General features: G+C 41.7%; 1 protein-coding gene across 2 annotated transcripts in view; it reads right to left on the reverse strand.

Moving 5' to 3' along the window:
* Nucleotides 1-1,062: 1,062 nt before the first annotated feature.
* The window catches only part of SKOR2 (SKI family transcriptional corepressor 2), a 44,433-nt gene continuing 21,497 nt past the window's right edge, over nucleotides 1,063-23,998 (reverse strand). For both annotated transcript variants that reach the window (XM_086682909.1, XM_086682910.1), the window contains 3 exons: nucleotides 15,995-16,062; nucleotides 6,742-6,807; nucleotides 1,063-1,787 (listed from right to left, as the gene is read on the reverse strand). In XM_086682909.1, coding sequence (XP_086539035.1) covers nucleotides 6,745-6,807; nucleotides 15,995-16,062 — 131 coding nt within the window. In that variant the 3' untranslated portion in view covers nucleotides 1,063-1,787; nucleotides 6,742-6,744. The remainder of the gene's footprint in view (nucleotides 1,788-6,741; nucleotides 6,808-15,994; nucleotides 16,063-23,998) is intronic.

The raw sequence follows: 23,998 nt of genomic DNA on the forward strand, positions 1-23,998 counted from the left end.
GAGCCCTATGCTCAGACCCAGGCCAGAACACCTCAGAGAGGGCAGAATGCCTCTCTGGTCAGTCCCAGCATCCTCATATTATCTTCCAGTAGTCGTCACTGGGAACCTGTCCTCGGAGTCCAGAACCCGGTTAGATCCTTCTCTGACTGGCTTCCTATCCTTCATGGGCTAGGAACAAAACCACTAATGAGTGAGCCCTCCTTTGGTTTCTCTCTCTGTTTTTTAAAGTTTATTTATTTATTTATTTATTTGGGAGGGGAAGGGGCAGAGAGAGGGAGAGAGAGAACCCTACGCAGGCTCCACACTGTCAGCGCAGAGCCTGATGAGGGGCTTGAACTTACGAACTGTGAGATCACGATCTGAGCTGAAATCAAGAGTTGAACGCTTAACCAACTGAGCCATCCGGAGCAACCCCCTTTTGGTTTTCTAAAGTGGCAGCAGAAGGTAAGAACATCTATCTCAAGGGTAAATTGAGAATTTTTTCTGATAGTTCGTGATAACGAAGATGGTGGGGGGAAAGTGTCAAATATCATGGTAATACATTCGAAACCTCTTTTGAAATCTGTCAAGGGATGCCACTGGTGTGGAACCTCTTCAGTTAGGATGGTCTTTGGCAACTTCACAGTAAGAGGTCTTCCACGGTAGATTTCTGTGTAACCCAGCAAGACATTAGAAATCCTGGCCCCAAAGGAGTTATGATTTTGGCCCTTCTACCTCATCTGAGAGGCAGAATTTTTGGCATAAAAGGACCTCAGACTTTCATTCAACATCACAGTAAGGAGGAAGGTACAATATCAACTCCATCACCAACACTGTCAAAAGAACTAGCGGGAATACAGAGGCTTCCTTTACCCATACAAAGATCCTAACATGATGGGAAGGACTCCAGTCACTAACAATGGCCAAAGGAGGCTCACCTAGACTTTAATAATCATTTTTGAAGGAATTCCATTTTCAAAAATAAATTTATTCAAATATTTTATGTCAAAATAATACTAAAAAGTATTCATTGCTATTAGTTGCCGCCAATCAAATGTGCACTTAACTACATGAACACAACTATTACTTCATAGTCTTTTTATTATAGACTTTTTTTTTTTATCCACATGAATGTTAAAGAAACTACAACAGAGTTAAATACCATTTTTGATAACATGATTATATTCTTAATTACACTCAATATTAAACTGTAAAATATTTCCAGAGGAATACAATCTTCATTCATACAGCAGGCAAAGTACCAGAGAGGAAGGGGCCACGTCTAAGTCTGTCCAGTTTGTTGTGAAAAGCAGGTTTGTGCGGCTGATGCCGATCCAGCTGTCGAAATGTGATCCCCACTCCTAGGACAGGTCTTGTGTTTCCACCAAGAATCACGTCTTCCAGTGTAAAAGACAGTCTTGCAGAGCCACCCTCTCCGAGTGTGCAGCACTGAGTTCACTTGGGACCGTCCACGGATTTCCCACCCCGGTTGGCTAACAGCACTCCCACGCTCTGGGTTCAGTTGGCCTTGAAAAACACAAAGACTCAAACTTTGGTTCCACCAAAAGATGCGACAAGCATTGACTGCTCTGGTTGGCTCCCCCCTCCCCCCCACTAATGAATGGCCGCTACAGTCTATTTTACATGGTTGTCCATGCTGCTTTGAGGTCACTTGTCCTTGGGTTCTCCCGAACCTGATTTTGTATTTGATTCCCAAGCCCTTTCAATTCGCAGTCTTTATGTGGGTCAGAAGTGCTCAGTGACAGGCTGTATCTTACAAGAGAACAAGAGTAAGTGATTCTGTGCACCTGGGATAGAACAAGAAATGCAGAATGACAACTTCAGCCCCATATAGTCAGATAGTTTAAAAACACATCAAGTAACATTTAGTGTATCCTGAAAGAAGACATTTTGGGTACAGTTTGGATGAAATATTGAAATGGTGACTTGAAAGCATCTTCCTGTGTACATATATTTGCCTGCTCTCTTAGTTTATGCATCTCTGCTGACACTGAGCCAAAGTAGAGCTATCAGATCAGAGTATGCTGGCTTGCGATGCCTCCTTTACAGGAAAGTCATGTTTGCTAGGTTCTAGAAGCTCCAGTTTGCTTAAGACAGCCTGTGGTGAAAGGGGCAGACAGAATTTCATGTGCCAGTGCCCTGCTTTGGCTTTGGCTGGACTGCCCAAGTTAACTTCTATATTTCTTGTCCTGGGGGGTCAGGGCAACCGTAGAAGCATGGCTGGAGTTTTTGTGACTAAACAGCAACAAAACCATCGGATTGGCTATTAACTGTGTGTTTACAACTGATGATAGAGGATGAGGGTCAGGCCACGGTCTCCTGGTATGAATCACAGGAGAGCAGATGAGTGTGGGGTGGCAGAGCCAGGCAGCCTGGCCCAAATCCTGCCACTTGCTCAGAGCAAGACCACAGACAACATACTCAGCTCTCTGCATGTCAGTTTTCTCAGCTGTAGCATATGGTGAGAGCAGTGGACCTTTTCTCAATGGGTTGTTTTGGAGATTAAATAAAAGAATTGACACAAAGCCTTGAGCAGACTAGGAGCACATTGTCAATCTCGATGGAGACTCTTGAAAGAACCTTGTCCTATAGGTCTGACTACAGAGGAGAGAAATGGATATGCTATTCCCTCCCTTTGCCTTTGATCTATATAAAAGGAAGACACAGAGTGTTCCATTACAATCCCTCTACATCATTTTAAGACCTTTTTCTTGTAGTGATTTTTGTAGCAATTATTCCAGAAATGAAGAAAACTAACAATTAGTTACGAGACACAAATCAAAGAGGTAGATGTTGTCAGTATAGGGAAAAAAAAATCCTCAAACTCTCCAGAAGGTGGAAGGAAGGATTAATCTGTGATGAAGAAAACGCAGACATAAGGCAAAAGTAGGTTGGTCATGCCCTTGGATGTTATATACGGTCTTGAGCATACTTTAATAAAAGCAGCCCCTTTGTGGGAAAGGAGAGAGAGTATGGCAGACGTCTGGTATGCAAGAGTGGTGGTCAACATTTTAGAACTGGCAGAGACTTTGATCAGGTTTGGCCACCTACATTTTATTGATGAGAGTGAGCCTCAAAGAGATTGTATGATATTATCCAAGATAATATGGGGCAGCAGTGTCAGATTTAGAAGCCAGACTCCCTCCAAACAAACCCAATGATCCTTGGGAGACAGAGAAGTAGAATAGAGTCACATGGACCTGAATTGAGTCCTGGTTCTGCCACGTGCTAGCTGAGTGGTCCCACTGAACCTCGGGGTTCCCATGTATGAATGGGGATGACAACAGGATCTACCTTCTAGAGTTGGAATGCTCAAAAGAGATAGATAATGTGGCAAAGAATTTAGCCCAATGTCTGGCATAATCAGTGCTCAACAGATGATAATTACTATTATTTCTGGCTCGGTCACGAGTTTCTGTATGACTACGAACGAGCCATTTCCCAGGATCCACTTTCCACTTCTGTAGAATGACTGAAAGACCTGAGTGCTTCATCTAGCACACGGATGACATCTGTATAATGTCAAAAGATGCTCGGAAGAAAAAGAACGTAATGATTAAATTGCTGCTGACATCATGGCACTTTTTTGGTGGTGCAGATTTCACAAAGATCACACTGGGTGTCTGGGCAGGACATGGGGCATGGAAACAACCACAGGTAAGAGAGATAAGAGAGACTATCAGGAATAATTCTGGTGTGAAAAACAGTCCTTGATGCAAGGACAAATGCACATAACATTTTGAAAATTTTTTTCAAATCATTTTCGTTGTACTGTGAGCTTACAGTGAAACAAATACGCAAAGCAGCCCAATGGCTAGTCTACTAGGGCTTGTTTTAGGAGGTGGTTTGAAGATAAAGAAAGAAAGCAAACTACACTTAACACAGCTGGTAGCTAAACAAATAGAATTCATTGCCCCAAAGGGAACTATGCCTAGGTTGAAGAAAGGTTTAGAGAAATCCATGGGTAATGGGTCTTTAAGGAGTTATCAAGGGAAAGCTAAGAGTATTCAGTGCATGTGCTTAAATTTTAGGGTTGGTGTTGTTAAGAACAACAATTTGGCTCTTCTAATGGAATTATGCAGTTAGTAACCTGGTCTGGGTGGAACCTTATTTTGACTCAACATGGAATTTCTTACATCCTAAGGTAGGGCAAAAAAGATTTGTAGAGCAGTGATATGTGGCGATACTTGCTCAGCTTATTAAGTGGATTGCCTGTGGTTTTGAAAAGCTTCCTCCTCTTAATAGTCATATTGGAATCCACTGGGTGGCAAGAACACAGCACACTACCTTAAGGGTCACTCTTGCATAAGACATTAATGCATCAGTCCCTAATTTGGAAACCTGTGGTCACTCAGCAAGGCAGAATTTGTCTCTCTCCCTTGGTGTAATGATTTTTATTTTGTAATCTCTCTTGGGGTAATTCCTTGCAGGCTTGGCATGTTGAGAATCAAATACTGCCTCTAACAATATGGTCGTGATTCTCTGCTTGGCTGATTTAGCTCAGCATTTAAGTAACCACTAATCTTCTGAAAGCACCAGGGTCTACTTAGAGAAATCCCTGTTGTCTGCAAGGATGGAAACAAAATCAGCATGAAGGAAGCATTAGTTACTAAACACAAATCAATCTTTTTTTTTTTTTTTTTTTTTTTTTCCACCTAGCTGTATGCGATGTCACCATCAGAGGCATGGTTTCTGGGCAGTCTTCATTTTGTAGGTACAAGAGCAGTCGTCATAAGCAAAGGAGATGAGTTGGGGAATAAGAAGGAATAAAAAGAGTTTATTGAAGTTCCTGAGTGGAGATCAAACTACATTATAATGGATGAATATCATAAATGAGGAGTAAAAGAAGCCAGATACAAAACAATGTTCTGTACAAGGTCCTTTGCTAAAGTTCCAAACCAGGCAAAGCTGATCTTTGTTGAGTGGAGGAATAACTGGACAGGGGTGCAAGGTGGCTCTCTGGGTGCTGGAAGCCTAAGTAGGTTCATCTTGTGAAAATCCATTGAGTTTTGATTTGTTGACTTCATGACTTGATTTTTGAACTTTGATGAATATGTATCATACTTCAATAAAAATGTTATTTAAAAACACATCCTGATATATTCTCTTTGACTTGAAAGAGAATTTGACATTTTCAAATTATTATACCTATGAGTTTATCAGCATTAATTTGGGTGATTCTTGCCTTGATTGCCTTGGTATTCTGAGTTAAGATTTAGTGAAGTCTGACTGTTGTAAAATTATTCATTTCACACAACTGGTGCAAACCTGTCCGCTCTAATGAGAAGGAAACTGTCCAATGTCAACTTCAGACTTAAGAATGCTTGAATATATAGACCAGAGCCAACTCACAGGCCCACTTGGTATAACTTCATGGGTATGGAAACACAATGACTTATTATTTGACTGTCTTTCTTGCGGAAACATCTGCTTACAGAGGACAGGAAGTGCATGCACTAGGGGCAAGTGGGCACTGAATCTAAAGTCAGGAGCCCTGGGATCTCTTTGCAGCTTTGCAACGTGGACATAAAATGTCACATCTCTCTTCTCCGTACCTCAGTTCCTTGTGTGTAAAATGAAGGGAAAGCATATGAATGAGAGACTGTCTTGGAAATAGTTTTGAGCTCCTGATGAAATCTGAGTGACATAATCATCATTATTTAAGACAAATTCTGAAGATTATCACTAATAAAGATGATGACAAGACGTGGGACTGTCATTTGTACAAGGACAGAGGAGGCTTGTGATATGCAGGAAAGAGGCATGAAGGGAAGAACAGGAACCACACACCCGCGTTGTACAGAATTCTTTTTGCCAATAGATTCTATTAAGTTGGAAATATTCCAGAGGGGAGTTCCAGAGGGAAGGATGGGGAAGAATGATTCTGATAGGAATGGGTCACACTGATAAATGACCACAATCCTAGTTGGCCATGAGCACTTACAAATGCTCCCTCTGACATCTGAGTTTTTCCCTGATTTAGCAATTCCAGCTGTTAGGTCATCCTAATGTATTGTCACAGAAACAGCAAGCCTTAGTTTTGACATCCCTTCAATTCTAACAATTATATATGTCTTCTGCATAAGCAAAAAGTTGCTTTTGAAATGTTTAGGTATGTTCTGAATACAGTCAATGAATTTTTACTGTCTTCCTGAGAAGCCTGGAATATTTGTTTTTCAAATTGTTGCCAGGGATGTGACCTCGAACTTGGCTTCAACTCTAGAGAAACAGTGATTGGTTTAGGGAAGGAACGAATGACTCTTCCTACAGAAGACGTTCTCCAAGGTCTGTGTTGCCTGCAATTGTTCACATCACCATCTGTCAGTAGCTCACCGAAAGCCAGATTTCGGGAAGGCTTTTACAAGCAAAGGAGAGGCAGAGAAGATGAGACACAGTAAGCATGATTGAGGACACTCCACTTTCCTGCAGAGGGGCAATACTCAGGCTGTCAGGGAGAACTGCAGAGAGCAGAACACCTCAAAACAGAACAAAGATCGCTTCTGCAGACTGATACAGACTTTTGTTACTTTTAGGAATTTTCCAGGGAATCTACAAAATGTACATAGCCACTGGCTTAGGAAGTCCCATGCCCGGGCATAACGAAGTTCATCAGTATATTGGCTGAAACGCAGGATGCAACTTTACTAATAATCCCTTGGGCTATGTCAAAAACATCAATAAAGAACATAGCTGAGTAATAATTCAGAATTCAGGAAAATCTCTTTCTTCTGGTAAGCTTACCTTTTAGCTTTTGCTGAGATGGGCACCAAGCTTTTCTTTCCTGATCAAGCTTGCTGCATAGGGGATCTGCAAGATAAAAACAGGCAAAGCTGTCCAGATGAGCTCAATTAAAAAAAAATTTTTTTTAATGTTTATTCTCGAGAAAGAGAAAGAGCATGAGTGGGGGAGGGGCAGAGAGAGAGAGATGGAAACACAGAATCTGAAGCGGGCTCCGGGCTCTGAGGTGTCAGCACAGAGTCCTATGCGGGGCACACTCTCGAGCTGTGAGATCATGACCTGAACTGAAGTCGGACGCTGAACCTACTGAGCCACCCATGTGTCTCCAGAGAAACTAAATTCGAAGACAGGTGCATAGGGGAGACCTTTCATCATGCCTAGAAATTTGAATGCCAGTAAATCCCTCCCTAAGGAGAAAAGGTCTCCATCCGATTGGCAATAGCATGGAGCTTCTGGGATATAGCAATTCCTAAGGCCTGTTAAAAAGCATATCAAGGACAACCAGTGATCACAGTAGACTCTTGCTAGAGCTAGTCTCTGAGGTCAGTATATGACATTTCACCTTAAGAAGTTTTTTTTTTAATTTTCATTTAATAATATGATACTGTTATTTTTTTATTTAGGTATGAAAACTAAGTTATGATGTTATAATGTATGTCCAAAGTAAAGAGACAAGGATGTGATTACAAACTAGTTCAATGCCATCTTTCATTTAATTACAGTGACCGACTATGCTATCATTATAAATCACAAAAATAAGATGAACTAACTAAACACAAATTATTACTCTGGGTAATTTCCCAATAACTACTAAGAAGCATCAGAAATAATTGCACTGAGTGGAAAATACAACCCTTGAGAATACTACCTGGATAAACTTGAAAAGTACTTTTCAGTACTGGGACTTCAAATGAAAGCCTATCCCATTTGATACGTTACCTTTCATTAGAAAATCTGAGTGGCTAAAATTGGACTGCATGTCTTATTTAGATTTACCTTTCCATTAACCCCAGTTAAGGTAGTCTATCATTATGTTACTTACCTTCATCATTATAGGACTCAGGACTCTAGAGATTTGTATCTATCATGCATTTAAAGAAATACATATTCAGCTTTCTAGAATATAACATGAAATATGGCTGTGATGTAAAAGCAGTGAGGGAAATAAAACTATTTTCATCCGATTCAGCAATGTTTTTGAATACTGGTACATACGCTCTCCATGTTTCCGGCATATCTGTGTTTTGTTCTCCTGATCCCCCATCCACAAATATAAGCCTTTTCTAGTGGGAAGAGACTATGAATCTGTGAGTGACTAATACGGTCCCAATCATATTGGGACCACTATGCCAAAATAACTGGTCAGCTGAATTGCCTTTTTTTTGTAATTTTTTTTTTTTAACGTTCATTTATTTTTGAGACAGAGAGAGACAGAGCATGAACGGGGGAGGGGCAGAGAGAGAGGGAGACACAGAATCAGAAGCAGGCTCCAGGCTCCGAGCCATCAGCCCAGAGGCCGACGCGGGGCTCGAACTCACGGACCGCGAGATCGTGACCTGAGCTGAAGTCGGAGACTTAACCGACTGAGCCACCCAGGCGCCCCTGAATAGCCTTTTGAATGGCAAAAAAGAGAGAGGACTAACATAACCATCTCACTCTTTTGATACACAGGCACAACATGGATGATTCCGATAGCCACATATCTGATCAAGAGCACAGACAGCATGAATGAAGTGCCCTTATGGCCTTCATATTTGAGTACCAACCTCATATTTGAGGACATGAGCTGCGATGAGCCGGATGACGACAACAGCAGTCACATAGGGACCTACTCTAGTCACCTCTTCTTCTCACAGGACATCATACTACATCTGCTCTCAACAGAGATGCATGTTTCCCATCACAGCGTTTGCTGCGACATGCCAAACACAGGGATTGCCTCTCTCTTTCTGTGCATGATATAACAGAGCCTTGAATGGAATTCTATTAGTTAGGATAACAAGTAGAAATGATGTAAACCTCGGGGCAAGAGGAATTACCTAATACAATGTGCTTGTGTCACGCTCACATTTAGAGACAGTCCTCGACATCAAGACTCCGGTACCACAGTGACTGAGAAAGTGACCCGTCCTGTTCCATCCCAGGCCCTACTGCAAGTTAACATCGCCAGGGGCCCACCGCCTCATCAAAGCCGATAAACTACTCATCCTAACCCTAAGAAAACTGTGGGAAGGACACTGCTTTCATATCTAAGTCAGAATGCCTTTTTCCTTCCTTCCTTTTGCCCCAGAAACAATGTAGCATTTCATTAAGGTGGGAAGCTGAGGAAAAAAAAAAAAAAAAGCTTTGGAAAAAAAGGATGTTTCCATATAAGCACATTTGATTCCCAAATCTACAGACTGGAATTTAAATCCGTTTGAAGAATTACCCACACTCAAACATTGTTGCATTTATGTCGTTAAAACCAAGTGAAATAAAAGCCAAACAAAAACAAAGGCAAAAAGTGCATGAGGTTGTGAGCTGAAAATCATGTGTTTTTAATGGTAGGTCCTAAGTCATGAATGACAAAGAATATACTGCCATGTGGCCCAACTGTTCGTGGGAATTACCCTATTTCATCAATTCTAAAATGTACTTTTTCCCCCCTCATGTTTTAATGTCTCTGAAATTAGGTGTCTTATAATTGATGGTATCTTGGAATGAATAATAGTTGAAAGTTTCTTTTCTTGTGATACATCAAGTAATGGTGTCTCTTACAACTGACAGTGCTTTGGATTCCATGAAATGCAATACTTGATTCACAGACACCTCTGCAAACACTCCCCAATTTGGGAGCTCACGCTCCTGGAGGCTCCATTTGAGCTAATTATTCCATTACGTTTCCTGTTCTGGAACTTACAAACACCTTCTTGCCATTTTGACCAGCTTACTATTTTTTTTAATGTTTATTGATTTTTGAGAGAGAGAGAGAGAGAGGACAAGTAGGGGCGGGACAGAGAGAGAGGGAGACGCAGAATCTGAAGCAGACTCCAGGCCCTGAGCTGTCAGCACAGAGCCTGACGCGGGGCTTGGAACTCGTGAACTGTGAGATCATGACCGAAGTCAGTGCTTAACTAACTGAGCCATCCAGGCGGGCCATCCATTTTGACCAGCATAGAAATCACCAAGATTTGCATGGAAAAAAAAAAAAATCTCTCAAAGCTATATAAGTTCTAAATTAGTCACTTAGTTGGCACGAGTCTATCAAAAGTCTGGGGTCTTACCAAGAAAGATAACTTCCTAGTTTGTGCCAAGAAAGAATTAGCCTGAGCTCAGACATTCAGGTGGGTTAACATGTCAAAAGGAGAATGAGGAGAAGGCCACATAACCAAGGAACAAGTGATTGCCTGGTCAGGATGCATGGCAATCGATCAGTAATGGGGAAAGGACCCACTGTAGTCAAAGTCTGGTCTGCTGCTGGGGAATGTTAAGGCAGCATCCAGTCCTCTGACTTGCAGGGACCTCCTTTTCTTGCATATTTAGCCACAAAACCAAAATCCTCTAGTGGCCTAGGGATCTTTTCCTAAGAATATAGTGCCAAACAGTAACTGTACTACCTACCTTTAAAAAACAAATACATAGGACATATTTTTAAAAACTCTCTGGGTTGAGACGTTAGAAGTCTGGACAAGTTCCCATCCTAATGAATCCTTGGAGGACAACCTCCAAGGAAAGACTGTATCACTGAAGAGCTGTGCCCTTGCCAAGGAGGGAGGGCCCCTCCAGCAGCAGTCAAGACCTCGCTCCTTTCCCTGCAAAGAAGCTCTGTGCTCCCAGCAACAGGAAGTTGTAAACTGCGTTTTTACAAGTCCACAGTGAACGAAACATTAGTACTAAATCTATCGATTGAGCATTATTTTAATTGAGGCTTTTAATGAAGAACTTTGAGACCAAGTTTCCCCTGCTGTGTGTAAGTGCAGCATTCTGGATAAAACAGCAGAGGGCACTTCGAGACTAGCACATTTTCTCCATCTACGCGCCTCTTGGTAGCAATCTAGCAAGTTCAAAGGATGTGAATCTGGATCTAGCCGTTTATCACAGGCTCTCTTCTGCAGCTGCACAAGGTCATTCGAGAACTCTGACTAAAGAAGAGTATGTCTTCAACAAACTTACAGTAGTAGTAACTTCTATACAGATGCACTGGCTTGAAAGAAAATTGTTGCCAAATTATCAATGAAAAAAAAGTTATCAAGGCATCATGATGTGTAAATTATGTTATATTCCAGTCCTTGAAAAACCTTAATCAAAAAAGGTGATACACTGAGTAAAACACCTTCAGCTTCTTTTTTAATTTTAAAAAATTGAGGTATAATTGATATACAACATTGTCTTAGCTTTTTCATCTTCTTACTGTACAGCACGATGGGTTTTGTTTTCAAAATTGAACCAACTTTTCCTTGAATCACAATCCATTTGTGAATGAGATTTTTTTCCTTTGTGCTATAATACAAACTAAGATTTTCACGAGCTTGTTAAGTTTTAGAACTTTTGTATTTGGTTCATAGTGAGAAGAATCTATTTCTTTGCTTGTACAGCTAACTCTGGCTTAGTAAGGAAAACACTTTAAACATTTGAAAACCCAGGGCAGGCGTGGAAGACTTTACTGCAAACTGTGTGAAGTACTTATAGACTCTAATTTTAAGCAATTAAAAAAAAATTAGCGTGTTGCCCATGTACAAATGTTAAACAAACTGCGTAGGCTTTAAATCTCACATTGAGATAAACGCACATTCATTTATAAGTGTACAAAGAGAGTCAATTATTTGACTCCATAGTCATTACACCTTTGCATTTAACAAACTGAAAAAGAAGCAATGGTGCAGAAATCGCAGTCAGCAGAGAATCTGAAAATGCAGGAGCCAAAGAAATTCATAAGTTTTCTTTCTACAGCAATGATACCCAAGATGCTTTCGATAAAATCTTTTGAATAAGAACACTGCGTAACAGCATAGAATAAATGCACTGTGGGTCTATGGGAATTGTTACAAAATATGATGGTTTTAATATATTTGAATTCTCCATGATTGCAGGATAGGATGGGTTTTTAAAGGAAAAAAAAAAGCCTATTCTGCAGGCAAATGACTATTCTGTCATATATGCTCTGTAAGCTTTAAATATAAAATAGTTTAAATGTAAAATAATAACTTTGAGTGAAATGCTCTATTCTCAGGAAGCAAAGCATGTAACCATATTTACTGATGAATTAGATCATTCAAGTAAAACTACTGAGAAAGTCAATAATTATGATATCTAGCAACTTCTTGAAAATCTTTAGATCGAAGTCTCTCAGGACATTACCCCCCACGTACTTTAGCAAATAAAACAAGCTGAATAAGGGATTTGATAAATTTCTGTTCAGGTGAACTGGAGTCTGCTGCCTCAATTCCAAAGCAGATGGTGTAATGTGAACCCAGGTCCTTCTGGCACAAAAATATATCTAGGCATCAGGACTTGAATAGTCCCACTATTAGAGGTACTGCTTTGAGAAGAGGCATGCTATGAAATTTATTACTCATACTGGCAGAGCATTTGATAACTTGCACGGGCATTTCATGTTTATTAGGCACCTGTGCCTTACTTACTATATTCCTATCAGGGCACAGGTTAGAGCTTCCGAATTCCTTTGGCTGAGAAGCTGACACTTAATGGACTATATGGGAGTAGTCTTGAATTGAAGTTTGCAGACCTGCCAGCCTGTGTCTGTTAGTCACAAGGACAGTGCAGTAATAGGGGAACACCTCATAATTCACCACTATGGCTTTCTTTAGTCGTTTTAGTAGTAGTTTCTTAGCACAAAAGACAGTTGGAGGAAATCAGGAACGAGCCAGGGAAATTTGGAAAAGAATTAAGAGGACCACTCTATGGGAGTATCAGAGTTGAGTCAGGGGTCATCCCTGGGTGGTGATTCATTCAGCAAATGTTTATGATAGCCATCGGATGATAGGTACTGGAGGCTGCATGAAGACCCTCCCCATATTAAGGCAGGGGACCCAAGAGAAGAAGTGGGAGGGACAAATCACATCTATTTCACCTGTCTCATGTTGTCAGCCTGGATGTGGTTTTGCGGATTTCAGAAATTATATGGTACCTACAGGGCTGGGGGGAAAAATGTCTAGCTTCTCCCAAGGAATTTAATTTGTGACCAGGAATAATTTGCTATCTAGAGAAATCTGAATTAATAACACTTGTCTACATAAATGAATATATGATGATAAAATATTTTGCAATATAGTGTAATAAAAACGCTTAGTAATACCAATTTATCCCTTGCATGCACCAAATATCTCAAAAGACACGAGACATTTTTTCCCGCTATCAATACTGTTTACTACATGGACGCAGTATCATTTCCTCTTTTACTAAGGAAACCTAATGTCAAAGAAAATTAAGACATTCAAGCTATATAACTGACCTTAAATAGGGGCACTGAAATAAATACCTACTCCCTCTTCTAAAGCCCATATTGCTATACGCAACCACTCTAAAATCACAAATTTTTGGTTGTATGCGTGGCAGTTTTTAAGAGTCAGAAAGTGATATGTAGAATCAGTAAGGTCTGAAAATTTTATATCCTTCTGTCTCCAATTATTTATTTAAATTCTTCCTCTATGTAGGGGTGCCTGGCTGGTTTGGTTGGTCGAGTGTGAGATTCTTGATCTTGGGGTTGGGAGTTTGAGTCCCACGTTGGGTATAGAGATTACTTAAAAATAAATATTAAAAAAATTCTTCTTTTGGACAAAGAAAACAATTAGAATAGTCACAGCAAGTAATCAATAGCTCTTATTATCTAGGTATCAAAAGCTAAGAACAGTAGATACATTTTTTTTAACCCTTTGGGGGCTTAGTAATCAATCAATTGAGAAAAAGCCTTCTGCACTCCCCCCCTCCCATGACTTTAAGTGCAAACAAACCAAACACAAACAAAAACAAAAGCAGAAGAAAAGTCCTGTTTAAGAGGCATCTTACATTGAGGTGACATTCAGAAGAGAGAAATGTTAACCGGCCACTGAGGTCAATGAAGACCAGTGGGAATGGTCTAAGAGTACAAACAGCACTTTTAACAGAGCCCCAGAATGGAGGCACTACAAGGTGGCTTTAAAAATGACTCCGAGGGGCACCTGGGTGGCTCAGTGGGTTGAATGTCTGACTTGGGCTCAGGTCATGATCTTACAGTTCTTGAGTTCGAGCCCTGCATCAGGCTCTGTGCTGACAGTCTGTTTCAGATTCTGTCGCCCTCTCTCTCTGCCCCTCCCCTGCTCGTGCTCTGTCTCTCTCTCTCTCGAAAATAAGTAAACATTAAACAAATTAAAAATAAATAAATAAAAAATAAAAAACGACTCCAAGCAATCTCCACTAACACCAGCATGATTTCTCTGATGCAGAAGGAAAATATTAATACTTATCTTCCTTGAGTTATCCTGACAGAGAGCTAGATACCTGGCTGTCTAGACAAGACAGGTGGATATACGTAGATACATGCTTAATAAAATACAGGTAACAGGGAGCAGCTCGGAAACGTCCAGCAACCAGGGCACCTGGGTGGCTCAGTCGGTTAAGCGTCCGACTTTGGCTCAGGTCGTGATCTCGCGGTCCGTGAGTTCGAGCCCCGCGTCGGGCTCTGTGCTGACAGCTCAGAGCCTGGAGCCTGTTTCAGATTCTGTGTCTCCCTCTCTCTGACCCTCCCCCATTCATGCTCTGTCCCTCTCTGTCTCGAAAATAAATAAACATTAAAAAAAAATTAAAAAAAAAAAAAGGAAACGTCCAACAACCCCAATTATAATAGTCATGCTGGGAATACCACTAAGGATCAGTGTATGTCTCCATCCAGGTGATTAAAAAATATCTTACAAATATGGAGCAGAAATTATCGTCCCCACTGTACTCAGGAAAATGAGAGAGTATGAGAGAATGTTTTAAAAGCCCTAATGATTAATACCAGATCTGTCTGCTTGGGGATGAAGGGTGGTGAATTCAGAATGAAAAAAACCCCAAAAACCCCACTACGTTTATTCACCAGGCACCTTCCTCTTCCCTGTTTCCACATAAATACAACCGAGTGTCCACTTTTTGGTATGATTAGAAGAGGGTGAATAACACACTTCATTTGGAAATAATCATTTCTTTGAATCACCCTTCGAGTGACTTTATTTTTTTTTGTTATTTTTTTTCTTTTTTCTTTTAATATGAAATTTGTTGTCAAATTGGTTTCCATGCAACACCCAGTGCTCATCCCAACAGGTGCCCTCCTCAATGCCCATCCCCACCCTCCCCTCCCTCCCACTCCCCCATCAACCTTCAGTTTATTCTCAGTTTTTAAGAGTCTCTTATGGTTTGGCTCCTTCCCTCTCTAACTTTTTTTTCCCTTCCCCTCCCCCATGGTCTTCTGTTAAGTTTCTCAGGATCCACATAAGAGTGAAAACATATGGTATCTGTGTTTCTCTGTATTACTTATTTCACTTAGCATAACATTCTTCAGTTCCATCCACGAAAACCTCTCTGACCTCAGCCGCAGCAATTTCTTACTTGACACATCTCCAAAGGCAAGGGAATTAAAAGCAAAAATGAACTATTGGGACCTCATGAAGATGAAAAAGCTTCTACGCTGCAAAGCAAACAATTAACAAAACTAAAAGGCAACCAACGGAATGGGAAAAGATAGTTGCAAATGACATATCAGACAAAGAGCTAGTATCCAAAATCTATAAAGAACTCACCAAACTCCACACCCGAAAAACAAATAATCCAGTGAAGAAATGGGCAGAAAACATGAATAGACACTTCCCTTCAAGTGACTTTAATTGATGAAGTGTATTTATACTAAGTTCTCTTGGCAGCAAAGGGTGTGGCTTAGGTCTGGGTAAGGGAAGGAAAGGAAGAGAGAAGACAGGAGCTTCTCGGGCATCCCAGCGCCCCGTGCTCACAAGTTTGCACAGTGGGAGGCGGTGCAGGTACCTCTGGTTCACCCACAGAGACAATTTACACATCTGTCTATTAACACATGGTAGGTAGTTACATCTCGAGAAAACGAACTGACACATCTGTTTATCCTGTGTCTAAGTAAATCTTTTGGTAATTAGCATCTAAACCAGCTGAGAGGTAAGTGGTAAGTGGACCAAAGGGTTTCACGGCAAAAAAACGTGAATAGTTTCTTACACGCTGGGTGGTCTGCAAACAAACCCATCAAGTCAGGTTGATTTTTAAGTAGAAATCATCTTACGATTTGTAATTGCTGCACCATTTCTTCTCGGTAGGCTAGTTCCCTTTTCATCTGATCCTGGAAATTATCTGGTAGGAGAGAGAAATAGAGAAAGACATCAATCAAAGTTGCAAAATCTTATTTTAGTAATTTTAGGAACAATGCTCCTGATGGTGCCAGAGAAGCCCCTCTCCCTTTTCGGTATTTTTAGAAAGTATTGTGTGTGTGTTGTTTTTTTTTTTTTTAAAGTATATCACATGGCTTTTTGAAGGGATGTTTTTAAGGCTCTCTAATGAGAACAGAGAAAATTTTGAGGGGGTAGGGTCTCTATCTCATAGTTCACAGTATCCCATGGCCCATCTAGATGATCCCTCGCATATAATAGAATGCCTGTGCGGTCATGTTCTCCAGCTTTGTGCACTCAAGCCAGTCACAGATTATCGACAGCTTCCACTGTCTACAGAAGGCTAGTGTGAGTGAGGGGGTGAACCTCAGATCTAGGTGGGTCACAGGAAAGGCAGACCCTTGTCTGCTAAGACAAAGGCCCGTGAGCCACGCCTGCCTCACCTCAATCCCAAGAGAGTGATAAACATACTCTGACTCTGCCAACCTGCAAACTCTCTCACCCTGTATCAGCCTTATTTGTCCTCCGTGGGCTGGGAGCAGTTCTACAGACCTTGCCTCCATCCGAGAAAGGGATCGGGGAGGAGCTTTCAGAGATACCGTTATGCAAAGTATCTTTGCCAGTCTTCATATTGATCATTTTTATTGGGAAACGACTTTCCAACATGTATCATGTTGCAACGTCTCCATGTGATCTTTTCATTTATTAAAAAAATTTTTTTTTAATTTTTTAATGTTTATTTTTGAGAGAGAGACACACACAGAGCAGGAGCAGGGGAGGGGCAGAGAGAGAGGGAGACACAGAATCCGAAGCAGGCCCTGGGCTCCGCACTGACCGCTCAGAGCCCAACACGGGGCTGAACCCACGATCCGCAAGATCATGCCCTGAGCCGAAGTCAGATGCTCAACTGACTGAGCCACCCAGGCGCCCCTCCATGTGATCCTTTTAAAAGCGTGGGCCCAGCTAACTTTAGCATTTTCTGCCTTCAATGAGAACGTCACACGGTTTCCTACTGAATCTGTTGTGGATAGTCAGGGTAACAGTTTGGGGAAACCAGAAACTTTGTCGTATCTTTTCCTCCGCTCTTCCCTTCACCTCTGCAGCCACTGGTGTGTGAGTCCTTTACGGTCTGATGCCATCCTCGCTTCCCTTTGCCATTGTCACCTCCCCAACACAGACACCTCTTCCCTGGGTAGCTTCCCAACTGACCACTTGGCCTCCGGTCCCCCCCCCTTGCAAATCCCCTTTCCTTCTGCTGAAAACTCTATGATGGCTTCCCAATGCTTACAAGATGATGAATCCTTTACCTCTTGTGAGGTTCTGGGGACTTGGAAATTAAAAACACCATCCTTTTAATTTTTTTGACTTCTACTTTTCTATATTATTTGAATTCCTTCCCTATCCCATGCATGTTTTTAAATTTTTTTTTTTTAACGTTTATTTATTTTTGAGACAGAGAGAGACAGAGCATGAACAGGGGAGGGGCAGAGAGAGAGGGAGACACAGAATCGGAAGCAGGCTCCAGGCTCTGAGCCATCGGCCCAGAGCCCGACGCGGGGCTCGAACTCACGGACCGTGAGATCGTGACCTGAGCTGAAGTCGGACGCTTAACTGACTGAGCCACCCAGGAGCCCCATGCATGTTTTTAAAATTAGTTAATTAATTCATCAATTAATTAATACTTGAGGTTTTTTTAGAGCAGTTTTAGGTTCACCACAAAATTAAGGGGAAGGTACAGAGACTTCCCATTTACCTATTGCCCCCACACCTGCATATCCTCCCTCATTATCAACAACCCTCACCAGAGAGGGACATTTGTTACAATGGATGGACCCACACTGACACATCATCATCATCCATAGTCCGTAGTTTGTCTTAGGGTTCACTTTTGGTATTGTACCTTTTATGGATCTGGACAAATATATAACGACATATATCTACCAGCATAATATCAGAGAAAATATAGAATATTTTCACTGTCCTGAAATCCTCTATGCTCTCCCTATTCATCCCTCTCCTCCACCCTACCCCTGGCAACCACTGACCTTTTATTGTCTCCACAGTTTTGCCTTTTATATTTTTTAAAAAGACTCTTTCCCTACTCTCAATTTAATGTGAAAGGTATTGTAATAGGGCACAATGTGTACGTGGCACAATGCAAGGGGCAAGGGAGAAGCCCTTATCCTCTTGGGGAGTAAAGGCGGAGGAAATGCTTGAGCAGAGATGTAAAGAACAGTGTTTTATAGAAAGACAAGGGAGGAGGAGTGGGGAATAGCAGGTGGCTTAGTTGGTTGCAGCACAGAGGGTAGAGGAAACCCCTGCACCCCATCACCCACCAAACCTTACCGGGGTACCTCCCTGGGATCCCAGAAGATGATAAGGACAACTCAGAGTGGAATGGTCATACTTAGTCCTTACTTAACTCATGCTCATTGCTCTAGGAGGGTACACTTAATATAATTCTTTAAGATAAAATGAAAAAGGGGGCACCTGGGTGGCTCAGTCAGTTAAGCATCCAACTTTGGCTCAGGTCATGATCTCACAGTTTGTGGGTTCAAGCCTTGCATCAGGCTCTGTGCTGATGGCTCAGAGCTCAGAGCCTGCTTCGGATTCTGTGTCTCCCTCTCTCTCTCTGCCCCTCTCCCACTTGTGTTCTGTCTATCTGTCTCTCTCTCTCAAAAACAAATAAACATTAAAAAAAGATAAAATGAAAAAAAAAGCCATTAAAGCATCAGAAAAAATGGTGAATATTTTTATAAAACTTGGGTGGGGAAGGGTATCAAAGATAGAAAAACTGAAAAAGGAAAAGATTGATAGATTTGATTAGACAAACATTTAAAACTTCAGTATGACGATAAACTACAAAAAAATTGAACCCTCAAAACATAGAAGATCATAGTCAACATCCAAAGCTAATTGACACAAATAAAAGAATATGTGTGATGTGGCAAAGAATATTTTAGTATATAAAGGGTTCATGGAGATCAATAAGAATACTGAGAAGAGAATATGATGGGCATTCACAAAACCTACAAATGGAAAGCAGACATGAAAAATGTTCACCATCCCGAGCAATGAAAGAAAACAGTATGAGCTACTATTTTTTTTTCATTTAAGTTAGCAGCGATTGAAAGAAAAGGTGTTCCTTTTAGTACAGCCTTTCTGGAGAGCAAATAGACATTACGTATCAAGAGCTTGAAAAAGTGCATATTCTTTAACACAGGAAGCCTTTCAAGAGTTTATCCTGAGGGAATCGCCATAGATGTGGGTACGGATTTAGCTACGGTGAAACCCATCACCTAAAGCTTTGATAACTTTAACGTCCAACATGGAGTACATTCATAAACTCAAAATGTATTAAAGACCTAAATGTGAGGCCCAAAACCATAAGGACAAGAACACAGGCAGTAATTTCTTCGACATCAGTCATAGCGACATTTTTCTAGATATGTCTCCTCAGGCAAGGGAAACTAAAGCAAAAATAAACTACTGGGACGATATCAAAATAAAAAGTTTTTGTACAGTGAAGGAAATCATCCACAAAACAAAAAGGCCACATGCTGGATGGGAAAAATATTTGCAAATGACATATCCGATAAGGGGTTGATATCCAAAACACATAAAGAACTTATACAACTCCGTAACAAAAGAAACGAATCTGATGAAAAATGGGCAGAGAATCTAAAGAGACCTTTAGGTTGTCCATCCAGATGGCCAACAAACACATGAAAAGATGCTCAGTATCACCCATCGTGAGGGAAATGCATATCAAAACCACCATGAGATGTGGTTACACCTCACTCCGGTCAGAATGGCTAGCATCAAAAACACGAGGAACAACAAGTGTTGGCGAGGACGTGGAGAAAAAGGAACCCTTGTGCACTGCTGATGGAAACGCAAATTGGCGCGGCCACGGTGGAAAACAGCGTGGAGGTTCCTCCAAAAATTAAAAATAGAAATACCATAGGATCCAATAATTCCACGACTGGGTATGTGCCCAAAGGAAACAAAAACACAAATTCAACGAGACACGTACCTCCATGTTTACTGCAGCGTTATTTATAATAGCCAATATATGAAAGCAAACTAGGTGCCCATCAATAGACGAATCCATAAAGGAGACGTGCTATATATACACAAAATGGAATGTTACGCAGCCATAAAAAAATGATGAGCGTTTTTTTTTTTATTTTTAATTTAATTTTAATTTTTTTGTCACTTGTGACAACACGGATAGACCTCGGGGGTGTTATGCTAAGTGAACAAAATCAGACGACGAAAGACAAATGCCACATGATTCCACTCATATGTGGAATCTGAAAAACAAAACAAATGAATGGACAAACAAACAAAAAGCAGAATCAGACCCGTAAGTGCAGAGAACGAACTGAAGGTGGCAGGAAGGGAAGGGTGGGGGATGGGCAAAATGGATGAAGGAGAGTAGGAGGCACAGGCTTCCACTCATGGAATGAATAAGTCACGGGGACAAAGGTACAGCATGGGGAATATAGTCAACGATACTGTAATGGCATCATGCAGTGACTGGTGGTAGCTATGCTTGTGGTGAGCATAGCATAACATACAGACATGTTGAATCACGAGTGTACATCTGAAATGAATGTAACTTTGTGTATCAACTATACTCAAACAAGCAAAGGTTTAAAAAAAAAAGTACATTTACTTGTAGTAATGGAAAGAGGCTCATGTTACGTGAAAAACGGGAGGGTAAAAGATGGAGTGCTGAATATTTCATTTTGTTTAAAAAAAAAAAAGGATTGGGGCGCCTGGGTGGCTCAGTCGGTTAAGTGTCTGACTTCAGCTCAGGTCATGGTCTCGCTCAGACCGTGAGTTCGAGCCCCGCGTCGGGCTCTGTGCTGACCGCTCAGAGCCTGGAGCCTGTTTCAGATTCTGTGTCTCCCTCTCTCTCTGACCCTCCCCCATTCATGCTCTGTCTCTCTCTGTCTCAAAAATAAATAAACGTTAAAAAAAATAAAAAAAAAGGATTCAATATGCATTAAAAACTGAAACTCTAAAATGTTAACATTGGTTATCTCCAGGTGACAAGACTACAAGTGATTTTTCTTTCCTTCTCTTTGAGTTTCCGTATGTTTAAGGTTTTCTACAACAAGCTATGTGTGTGGCTTTGGGGATATAAAAATTGCTAATCGGCAAATGGGAAAAAAAAACCCTAAAATTTCTTCTGTGTTCTAAAGGGTGATGAAGGCACAATTTAAGGAGAGAGAGAGAAGAAATCATTAAGTTGATTTCTCTAATGAGACGCACTTAAAACCCAACTATTTCTGGAAAATGATAGTAGAAAAGGAGGTAGCAGAGGAAAGCACTGAGGACAACGTGCGTGCAGCCAACACAGCAGCGAAGGCTGTGCTCTGCAAATGTGGACAGTCTGAAAAGCCAGTGTTTTACAAACAGCCTACCTTCCTCAGACTGGAAATAAGAAAACCCATATGGAATATCTGGTCTACCCGGGAGATTCCCACTCATGAACCAATAGGTTTGGGGGCTTATTTTGTTTGCATCATGTTCATTTTGCTATCACTACTTAAAAAAATTTTTTTTAAATGTTTATTTATTTTTGAGAGAGAGAGAGCATGAGCAGGGGAGGGGCAGAGAGAGAGGGAGACACAGAATCTGAAGCAGGCTCCAAGCTGTCAGCACAGAGCCCGGCGTGGGGCTTAAATCTCACAAACTGTGAGACCGTGACCTGAGCCAAGTCCTACGCTTAACTCGCCGAGCCACCCAGGTGCCCATTGTCAGCACTACTTTTAACAGCTATCAGGCCTTTCCTTCTGTATCATGTTCCAGAATTCCCCCATCGCTCCCTCTCTGGAGGATGCTACAGAAAGAGAGAGGAAACCACTCAACACAGAATGACTGCAGTAACAGCCAGGGGTGAAAGTTGGGATTGCCGTATTCAAGTAGATGAAATGTAGTTTAAAAAAAAAATTTTTTTAACGTTTATTTATTTTTGAGAGCGGGAGAGAGAGAGCGAGAGAGAGCGAGAGCGAGCATGGGCAGGAGAGGGGCAGAGAGAGAGGGAGACAGAATCTGAAGCAGGCTCCAGGCTCCTAGCTGTCAGCACAGAGCACGACTCAGGAGTCAAACCCACGAACCGTGAGATCATGACCTGAGCCAAAGTCAGATGCTTAACCTACTGAGCCACCCAGGTGCCCCTCTAGTTTGTTTTTAATAAAAGTAACCTTAAAGTAACATGGAAGAGTAGTTCTTTATAAGAATCTAAAATGATGACGTAGTCAAAATCTACTACTGAAATATTTCATGAAGCCCCAGTCACTGGGCCTTCCCTGTCATAACTCACTGGCCTTTCCATCAGTTCTCTTAAGTGCCATGAATTTGTCACATGCAAATCCAAGGACTCAACTTATGAGTCCTCACTAATCTCCTTTATACAACAGTTTTCGGTTTCCCAATCTCATCCTTCATTGTCAGTTTTAATCTCTTTGAATATAACACCAAACTGTGTATCAGTCATTTACTGAGAGTATATCATGTGCCCACAATATGTCAGGTGCTGCGCGGCCAGCAACAGAACATTTTCCTGAACCTATTGACAATGCCATGGGGTAGAAGGTGGCAGCAGGTGTGAAACAATCAAAAAGAAATCAACAAAAACACCCATAGGGCTAGAAATAAACATAGTAGGATGTCAGCAAAGAGTGCCTACTGTAAGACTATGAAGGCTTCCTGGAGGTGGTGGCTTGAAGTGAGTCCTAAATGATTAGGAATGTTTAGGCGAGGGGAGGCATTCCAGACTAGAGAAACATAGTCCGCAGAGGTCGAAAGCAAGAGGGCAGAGTGATCTGTAGGGTAACTGGAGCTCAGCAAGGAGGAGAGTGGAGGTGAGACTGGAGAGGCTTGGTGGGCCAATTATGGAGCGTTTTAAGGGTCAGTCAGGAGTTAAATTAGATACAACATGATCAACAGTAGGGAATCACTACAGCTTCTTGGGTGGAAGATTTGGAGCCAGAGGCACAATTTGGGCAAGACTGGGCTAATGGCAGCGACCAGAAAGGGCTGGAGAGAGGAAGGGAGGAGACGCCCCAGGGCACCCCGCTGCGGGGGCACAGAGGGAGAGAGGTGTGAGGGCCCTTGTCCATCAGTTGCCTCATCCAGCAACTTTTTAGCTGGTCCTCAGTTCAGGCCTGGGCTCCTCCTCCTCCTCATTTCCTCCTCCTCCTGATCTTTACCTTTACCCTCTCCAAGGCCTGGATCCATTCCCGTGGTCCTTGTTAGCCCTCAGAACCACAACAAGAAGGCTAAGAGAAACTCAGCAATTTGGACCCATGTTAGAAATGCTTCTCTAGAGCTCAGCGCTAACAATCTCCTCTTCCTCCTCCTGCATCCTTTCCACCACCGTCCTCACAGCTGATGGTACCGAGCATATATGTTTAGCTGGGATGTGACAGCCCTTCACACTGGTCCTCTCATTTACTCCTTGCATCCTCCTACAAGACAGGAATTACCTAGCCCATTTGACAGTTTCCAAGGTCCTACAACCAGGAAGTGGCCGAGCCCCACAGTGAACTCAGGCCTGACAGCTTAGCCTAGGTCTGCAGTGTTCTAAGTGAACCAGGCTTTAAGTGTCACGACTGAGGGTCCACTTCCTAGGAAAACGGTCTGCGAAATTCTGGCTGGGATTCCTCTCTGCTTCCTCCTGATGTGGCTTCACAGTTCCACTTTCCCCTTTCCATCTCAGCAAATCTAAATCTGCCTGCCAGCCTCATGGCCTCTCACATTTAGTTAACGAGCACATAATGTGCATTTGCTATTTTCATCCGTGTGAAATTAACTGCCTCTTTGCGGTATGTCTAAACCACGCATCATTCACACTCGGGCACATGCATGCCACTTCCTTGGTCAGT

The sequence above is a fragment of the Puma concolor genome, chromosome D3 (genome assembly GCF_028749965.1).
Source record: "Puma concolor isolate L17-30 chromosome D3, mPumCon1.1.hap2, whole genome shotgun sequence".
NCBI classification, from domain to species: Eukaryota; Metazoa; Chordata; class Mammalia; order Carnivora; family Felidae; genus Puma; species Puma concolor.